General features: G+C 47.6%; 1 protein-coding gene and 1 non-coding gene across 2 annotated transcripts; both read left to right on the top strand.

Moving 5' to 3' along the window:
* Positions 1–22: 22 nt before the first annotated feature.
* Positions 23–7,370, top strand: TMEM167B (transmembrane protein 167B). Its single transcript, XM_004620049.2, has 3 exons — positions 23–167; positions 3,107–3,238; positions 4,396–7,370. The coding sequence occupies exons 1-3, from the start codon at positions 158–160 to the stop codon at positions 4,476–4,478; spliced, it is 225 nt and encodes a 74-aa protein (XP_004620106.1). The 5' UTR covers positions 23–157; the 3' UTR covers positions 4,479–7,370.
* Positions 7,371–7,836: 466 nt separating this feature from the next.
* On the top strand, positions 7,837–8,249 carry LOC129405463 (small Cajal body-specific RNA 2). Its single transcript, XR_008630602.1, has one exon. It is a non-coding gene; the product is annotated as a small Cajal body-specific RNA 2 (non-coding RNA).
* The last annotated feature ends 794 nt before the right edge of the window (positions 8,250–9,043 follow it).

Here is a 9,043-nt window from a genome sequence, read left to right as displayed (position 1 = left end):
TCCAGGGCCCGCCCGCCCGCCCTCGCGCTTGCGCACTACGGCTCCTGCCCGCCGCCGCTGCCGGGTTCGGGAAGTGTCAAGCGGCTACTGGGTCCCCCGCATTCGCCCGGACCGCCGCGGACCCCGGAGCCTGTCGTCGGCCCCGGGCCCTGCCGCCATGACGAACGGTGAGAGCTGGTGCCGGGGGTGCGGGGTCGGAGCGGAGACGTGGCGGGCGGGGCCGGCTCTGACGTGGCCCTTCTCTCCGCCCCCTCCAGCCCAGCCCTCCTGGGCCTCTGGGCGCCCCCGGCCGGGTGCCCCCCAACCTGCCCGCTCGGCGCCTGCAGGCTCCCCGCGCCCGCGCTCGCAGGCCTGGAGTTCTGCGCTGGGACTTTTCTTCCCAGAACCTCGTTCTGGGGAGGGCAGTCCCCACTGGACCCCGCGGCAGAGAGAGCCAGAGCTTGTCAGCCCTGAGCACAGCTGGGTGTGGCCCCCCAACAAACAAACCAAACCAAAAACAATTTTAGGATTAATTATCAGGACTTTCTTATATGACACTTAGGTATGAGGCCGTTTTATTGGAGGGGAGGGGTAGGGGTCTAGAACTTGCAGATACTGATAATGTGAAATACCTTTTTAGTCCTTATATGGTTTCCTGGCAGCCAAAGGTACAAAGTTAGGAAGCACTGATCAAGAGGCATTTGACACCTCCCTCGTTGCTGAATAAACTTGAGTCACCCTCTTCCCTTTTAGAGCCTAGTAACTTTGTAGCTAGGTATTTAATTGTGCTAACATGTCCAAGAAATTGTTTATATGTGTAAGAAATAGAAAGTTCTTCCAGAGTTTTTTCATATGTCAGAACCTCATATTTTTTTTTGGTCTTGGACCACGCTGGCAGCTGCCCCTGGCTCTGTTCTTGAAACATCACTCCCATCAATACTGGGGGGCCAGTACTGGGCGTTAGACCTGCAGCTCCCAAATCTGCAGCATGTGATCCAGCATGTTGCGCTCTCTTCCTGGCCTGCTTTTTTTTCCCCCCTTCTTTTTAAGTAAACAATGGGGCAGGAGCAATAATACAGCAGGTAGGTTGTTTGCCTTCTACATAGTTGACCCCAATTCACTCCCTGGCACCCTATATTGTTCCCTGAGCCCTGCCAGGAGGGACCGCTGAGCATACAGCAAGAAGTAGGCCCTGAGCACCACTAGATGTGACCTAAAAACCAAAAATAGGGGGCTGAAGTAATAGCACAACTGGTAGAGCGTTTGTTTGCCTCACATGCAGCCAACCCGGGTTCGAATCCCAGCATCCCATATGGTTCCCTGAGCACCACCAGGAGTAATTCCTGAGTGCAGAGCCAGGAGTAACCCCTGTGCATCGCCAGGTGTGACCCAAAAAGCAAAAAAAAAAAAAAAAGTAAATGAGAATCTGTGGACATAACAGTAGGTGAGACTCTTGCTTCACACATACCCGATCCAGGTTCAGTCCCCAGCAGCCTGTACCAGGAGTGATCCCTGAGTAGAGAGAGATGAGCCCCAACCGTTGCTGGATGTGGGCCCCAAGCAACAGCAAAGCAAAAACAACCACAAATTCTGGCAAAAATTTGTAAGTTCATGTGTGTAGTGTCAGATAATCATAGGAAAGTGATAGATAATCATATGATTCTAACTCTTGCATTTTTTCTATGTTTTTTTTGAGCCACATCTGGCTGTGCTCTGGGCGTACTCTTGATTCTGCACTCAGGTATCACTCTTCTTGGCTCAGGGGACCATATATGGTGCCGGTGATTAAACCCCGGTGGGCCACTTGCAAGGCAGGTGCCCTTCCTGCTGTACTATGGCTCTGGTCTCGAAGATGATTGTTGGGAGGAGGCCATCTCTGGTTGGTCCCGAGGGCTATTTGCTGAGGGATGCCCTGGTGGTGCTCAGTTGTTTCAGGGACTGTGGTGCTGGGATTTAATCCAGGGATTCCACATGAGCTGCAGCCCTTTAAATCATCTCACCAGCCTCATTTTTTTGACCAGATTCAATGCTCGGAGGTCATTTTTGGGGATATGGGAGCTCCATGCAGTGCTAGGGAGAGAACAGACTCCAGCATCAAAGCACGTGCCCAGCCCCAGCTCTTTGCCTTAACAAAATTTTCAATAGCAGATGAAGATCTCAGACGTGGCAAAAATACCAAACCTCTTTATCACTTGAGTGATTTATAATAAGAAGAACACTTAGTTCAGATCCCAAAGATTTTTTTTTTTTTGATAGGGGTTGGGGGAGAGTCTTTGGACCTCACCCAGCTGTACTCGGGGCTTTCTTCTGGCTCTGTGCTCAGGGATCACTATAGGGAGCTGGAAATTGAACCGGGGTCAGCTGTGTGCAAGGCAAGCACTCTACCTATGCTATACTATCTCTGCAGTCTCTATTCCAAAGATTCTTTTGCTTCTCAATCTTTTCCCATCCCTAGCTATTCTTAGGAGACTGATTTCACTAACCTCATGCACTATTCCCAGGATTATAGTTCTTGAAAGGTTGGGGCTGGAGCAATAGCACAACGGGTAAGGCGTTTGCCATGCACACGGCCGACCCGGGTTCGATTCCCAGCATCCCATATGGTCCCCTGAGCACCGCCAGGGGTGATTCCTGAGTGCAGAGCCAGGAGTAACCCCTGTGCATCGCCGGGTGTGACCCAAAAAGCAAAAAAACAAACAAACAAATAACCAGAAAGGTACAGGCACATGGTGAAATGACTCAACAGATGTCTGCAAGAAGTTTTGGGGGTGGGGCCGGAGCGATAGCACAGCGGGTAGGGCGTTTGCCTTGTGCTCGGCCGACCCAGGTTCGATCCCTGGCATCCCATATGGTCCCCTGAGCACCGCCAGGAGTAATTCCTGAGTGCAAAGCCAGGAGTAACCCCTGTGCATCGCCAGGTGTGACCCAAAAAGCAAAAAAAAAAAAAAGTTTTGGAGAACAGTTATTTAAGTGGGTAGCTCCAGGGTCTTGGCTATGTGCTGTCAAGGGTTGGTATGCAGGTGAGTTTCCCATCTTGCTAGTGTCACACTCTTCGTTCCTTGGTGCTTTGTGTGGGTTTCACCTGTCCCAGCCAGACCCCCAGTGAAGGTTTTCTTTTCTTTAACAGTGTACTCCTTGGATGGGATTCTGGTGTTTGGTTTGCTCTTTGTTTGCACCTGTGCCTACTTCAAGAAAGTACCTCGTCTCAAAACCTGGCTGCTATCTGAAAAGAAGGGAGTTTGGGGTGTGTTTTACAAAGGTAAGATAATATCAGGACCGGACAGGAGATTTCCATCTCCGGATGGGAAAGTACAAAGAAAGGTGGGGAGCAAGCTCTGTTTCTGGGTCTGTGCTTAGGGGTCACTCCAGGAGGTGCTGAGGGGACCAGGAGATGCCAGGGAAGATTCTTTTAAGTTTTAATTTCATTATGCTTTTTAACTTTTGATTTTGGGCAACTTCAGCTGGAATACTGTCTTCTAAAATCTTTCAAAATATGGCAAAATGTAAGCCAACAGCATGCTCTCCTGGAACTTAGAGGTAGTATATTTTTGGTGGATGTTGGGGCTACAGCGTGATACTCAGGGCTTACTCCTAGCTCTTTGCTAAGGGATCACTCTTGGCAGGGCTCAGGTGACTATATGCAGTGCTGGGGAGTGAACCAGGGTAGCCCTGTGCCAAGCAAGCACCTTACTTGATCTAGCATCTCTCCAGTCTTTAAGGTGGTGTTGCAGTTCATTTGTGGATAGGTTTTGGAGGGTGGGGTGGGGAAGGAGTTCCCAAACAGTGCTTAGGAAACCAGAGCTGCTTCCAGGGATTCTCAGTCAGCCCATGTGTATGTTTCAATGCTAGGGCCCCGCCCTGCAGTGCTGCTCAGATCTGGGGTGCCCAGGACCACCAGGGCCATGCCAGCAGTATGAGGGGCCCTCGCTTGAATAGATTCTTGATTAAATGTATATATTGGGCTTTGGACCACATCCAGCAGTGTTCAAGGCTTACTCCTGGCTCTGCACTCAAGGATCATTCCTGACTGGTTCAGGGGATCATATAGGGTGCTGGAGACCAACCCAGGTTGACTCCTTCCTAGGTTTTGTCATCTGACTAGAAATTTGATCTTATTTTAGTTTGGTGTTTGGGCCATACTCTGCAGTGCTCAGGGGCTACTCCTGGCAGTGTTCAGGGAAGCATGTGGTGCAGGGGATCCAACAGCAGCAGTCTGCGTGTAAAGCATGCACTTGGCCCCTTGAGTTCTTTCTCTGGCTCCCGTGACTAGAGATTTTAAACTGTGACTTTGAAAATGAAGACTTTTTTTAGGTGTGTGTGTTGGGAGGGGGGGAGGTGGGAGAGGGGTCAAAGAGAGAGAAAATGAAGACTTTAGAAGGACAGGATATGATTTTTCTTTCTGCTTCTTCCCGGCAGCCGCTGTGATTGGAACCAGACTGCATGCTGCTGTGGCAATTGCTTGTGTTGTAATGGCCTTTTATGTCCTGTTCATAAAATGAATTCCAAAGTGTCAGTCTCAACAACTGCCAGTCAAGGGGACAAGAGTGAAGAACCAGTCGACAGCCAGGGCGCAGCCTAGAAGAGTTGAGATAAAATCCTCATAGTCCCCAGGATGACACTGCAGCACCTGCTCCTAACATTTGTGGGGGAGAATTCCTCATGGTTACATTATTATTTATGCTACAGGGGATCCCAGAAAGCCAGCTTCCTTTGGTCTGTGTATGAATCCTTGGCAGAGAGCATAAAGCGCCCAGATAAATCACATCATCTGGTGATAAGATTGCATACTTTCTGCTTAAAAGCCTGTTACCTGATTTTGTTCTTCAGCTGTTCTTCAGAATCTTTGTAAACTGAGGCTCCTTAAGGAAGGATATAGGTGTGTTCAAAACTTTTGAAATGAGAGAGAATTTACAGGAGAGAGAGAGAGAGAGAGAGAGAGAGAGAGAGAGAGAGACTGTGTGTTTGATTGATTTGGATTTGGAACATTGGGAGGAAAACAAGAGTTAGGCAGATGCCAAGAAATTTTCTGGCTTTGGAACTTGATGCCCATGTGGGAACATGAGAGGCACAGTCCTCGCTGCTGGAAGAGAACAGATGACATGCTCTGCTGTGTGTGCTGGTAGCCTGTAAGCTATGCGGAAAGAACCTGGGCCTTCATAAGACTGGAAATTACTTTCCTGTAATGAGGCCAGAAGGGAAAAACTTAAAAAAACAAGCTTCACCAGTATCCCCCCAAAGATTACTTCAATCAATATGAGGAAAATGAATCTACTCTTTAGTTCCTAAAGTTTTTTCAAGTTTTCTGAATTACAGAGTTCTGAATACTGTTAGTCAGTTTTAAATGCCACCACTAGGGAAAGAGAAGGAAGGTATTAAAAAAAATAATTGTCTAATATATTTGCTTGTAGGGTAGTAGAAATAAATACACCTAGTATATTAATTCACATACTAGTAAATTCAACTAGTATAAGAAAGTATTGTTAGATATTTTTCAAGATACAAACTTAATCTTTGTTTAAATTGGTTTGTTATGGCAATTTTTGATTACTTGTTTTTCTAAGTTACTTTTTTTTTTTTTTTTTTTTTTGAGGAGGCTTTGGAGCCACACCTGCCAGTTTGCAGGGGCTACTCCTGGTTTTGTGCTCAGGTGATCACCACTCTTGGTGATCAAAAGCCTGAGTATATGTGGTGCTGGCAAATCGAATTGGAGTCAGTGGCATGCAGGACAAGCGCCTTAACCCCTGTACTATCTCTCTGACCCCTAGGCCAACTCTTAGTTCTCTTCGATGACAATACTCTTTAAGAGCTGTTGGAAATGGAAATTCTGTTTGTTTTAAGAACATGAAATAATCAGACTGAGTAAGAGAAGTCACTGTTATTTTTATTTTTTTTTCCTTTTTGGGTCACACCTGGCGATCCACAGAGGTTAACTCCTGGCTCTGCACTCAGGAACTCCTGGGGGACTGTGTGGGATCCTGGGAATCGAACCTGGGTCGGCCTCATGCAAGGCAAATGCCCTACCCACTGTGCTGTCGCTCCAGCCCCAGAAGTCACTGCTATTCATAGGCATGATTGCACAGGTCATAAAATCCATTAATAAAACAAGGATAGAGGTAAATAGAGGTTTGCAACTGAGATTGAAACATATTTGTCCAAAGAATATGATAACTTCCAGACAACTCACTTTAGAAGGTAAGACTTCTCCATTTCTTCTTATATTTGCAAGACGTTACATTTACAAAACCTAGAATTTTGTTTTAGTTTTTTTTTTTTTTTAGGGGGGCACACCTGGTCAGAGCTTATTCCTGGCTTTGCACTCAGGGATCACTCCTGGCGGGCTCAGGGGACCGTATGAGGTACGAGAATCAAACCCAGCTCAGCCATGTGCAAGGCATGTGTCCTACCCACTGTACCATCTCTCCAGCCCTTAAAACCTAGGATTTTTTTTAAAGAGTTGGTTTCATATCAGATTATGAGAATAAAACGTAGACACAGGTCTGCCAATAAAGTTACTGTCCACTAAAGTAAAACTTGACCGAGGACTGTTAGCTGCGGTTAGTACTTGTGGCAATAAAAAAACTGGTCCAAAGTTTAGATTCTGACATAGGCAGTTTAGTGCCTTGAGGGTTTCTAGTAGCATAGAAAGTCACCAAGTAAACACTACATGTTTAGTCATCTCCAAGCTGTGGGTGTTGGCTCTTCAGGAATTGATCCACAGGGTAAAATTGCCACAATTCACTGTTTTCCATGGTCATGTCTAAGGATCTTTCACATGAGAGAAAGGAAGTTGAGTGGGATGGAAAGAGTTACACCTAGTGGGTGTAAGTTTGGGACTTGATGGCTAAAGGGAATGTAACCCCCAAAAAATACAGGTTTTGCATTTATTTTGTAGCTTTAAAGACTTTCATTTTCTAATAGAGTGATGTCATTAAGCTGATGCTTAGGGCTGTTTGATATTTTAAATGGACACCATTTCACAGTTCTAGTTGTTCAAACCAACTTCTTCAAGCTTCTTGGGTTATCATGACTTAAACTATTGAATTGTTAATTTTTAAGATGTTTTCATACCAAACTATCAAAAAGTGCACAGAGTAAAGGTAATATGCAGCAGGAAATTTTCATTTCTTGACTTTATGTAAACAGATAAACTGTTTCAACTCATTACTTCGATGTGTCATATATTTTTGACTGAAAGTATAGGAAGTTGTTCCTTTGGGGGAGTCTTTTAGGAGTAGAGGAATGGGGACAGCAATAATGCTCTGGATTCAAACTGGCATCACCATAAACCTTGCATGCCAGGGTAGAATGAAGTGAGCATTTTATAGTTGAAATACAATTTTTATTCCTCATTGTCTGTACAAATCCTTGAAAATAAAAATCTGTTTTCCCTATTGTCATTGTCTACTTTGTTGGTTATATGCTGAATTTATTGAACTTAGTTCAGTACTTTAGGTTTTGCCCCAAGTATACCTTTATCCACATTAGTGAATGCCATCATGTCTTTTGATGGTCACACAATGTCCGTACGATGCAGTAGCTTCTTCGGGGGAGCCGGTGTGTGTGCATCTACCTGAAAACTCCGGAGGTGGAGTTATGTTGTGCCTAGAACTTGTATCGAAGGTCAAAGAAAGACGAGATAGTACACTAAAGAGGCAGTTTAGCTACTCAGATGAAGAGTCTGGACTCCGGACTGGAGGATTTCTCCCACCTTCCTTTGTGTCCCGAATTCCCCTCCGAGCCTGGCGGGGGCGCTCTTGGCCAGGTTGGTTGTGGGGGGAGAGAGCGGGCCTGCGGTCTATGGTTCTTCCCAGAGTCCTTCACGGGCGGGCAAGGGCTTTAAAAGTGGACGCGACTTCCGCTTCTGCGGGGGAGCGTGGCTTGAGGCGCGGCGGGTATGTCTGCTGCTGAGGTGTGGCGTGGAAGGCGTGCGTGTGTGCGCGCGTGTGTGTGTGTGTGTGCGCGCGCGCGTGTGTGCGTGCAAGGCGAGTGCGTGCGCCCGCCCCTGCGCCCCTCCCCCGCCTACACCTTGATCTTATTTGATCGGGTCGGGACCCCAGCCCCGCCAGGCCCACCCGAGATGAGAAGCTGTCCCCCTGCGATGCCCGGCCCGGGCGCTGTGCAGCGAGGCCTTTGAGGGCGGCGGCAGCACCGAGGCCCCGGCGCTCCCGGAGCCGCCCCGTGGGGCCCGGTGCTCAGACGTGATGAATTGATCAGATAGACGAGGCCGGGCGCGTCCTGGGCCAATGATTATCGAGGCGATTCTGATCTGAGCGGGCCGCCGGGGCCGCAGAGGGCCAGGGAGCCCTCCGGGAGCTGAGGGTGACCGAGGCCTTGTGCGTCTGCCGCATTCTTCATCCTCTTTCTAGATCGGGCTTGGATGGTGAAGTGCGTGGTGCCAACATTGGTGCCCGCTAAGGGAGGGGAGGGGCGGGGGCTCAGTGCACGCCCGGTGGTGCTCAGGGCTTATTCCTGGCTCTGCCTTTCTGGGTCACTCACGGTGGGCTCTGGCCCCCATAGTATCCGTTAATCTAAAGGCAGTAATACTGCTGCAGTTATATATGTTCGTGTGTGTATATATAACTGCTGCGCGCGCCTGTAAACACATCTGTGAACCACAAGGGAACTTGGAGAATTTGTAGTAGTTCAGATTCCGGGTACCCGTCCTGATTTCTTGATTTAGGATCACCCGGGAGGTCTAAGAACCACTTTATTTATTTATAGATTTATTTATTTATTTATTTATTTATTTATTTATTTATTTTACTTTTGTTTGGGTCACACCGGTGATCTCCAGGGGGTTACTCCTGTTTCTGCACTCAGGAATTTTTCCTGGCAGTACTTGGGGATCCATATGGAATGCTGGGGATCGGACCCTGGTCTGCTGCATTCAAAGAAAACACTTTACCTGCTGTACTGTGCTCTGGGAACCCAGAACCGCTATTTTTAAAAAGTTGCACTGCATGCACCCTGATAATTTTTTATGTTCAGTATTTATTCAACAATGCGTATGCTTTCCAAACTTAATGGGGATTTAGGATAGGCATATAGCTCTGCAGCAATGTGT

This window comes from Sorex araneus, chromosome 5 (assembly GCF_027595985.1).
Source record: "Sorex araneus isolate mSorAra2 chromosome 5, mSorAra2.pri, whole genome shotgun sequence".
NCBI classification, from domain to species: domain Eukaryota; kingdom Metazoa; phylum Chordata; class Mammalia; order Eulipotyphla; family Soricidae; genus Sorex; species Sorex araneus.
This window is presented reverse-complemented; position numbering and strand designations above follow the sequence as displayed.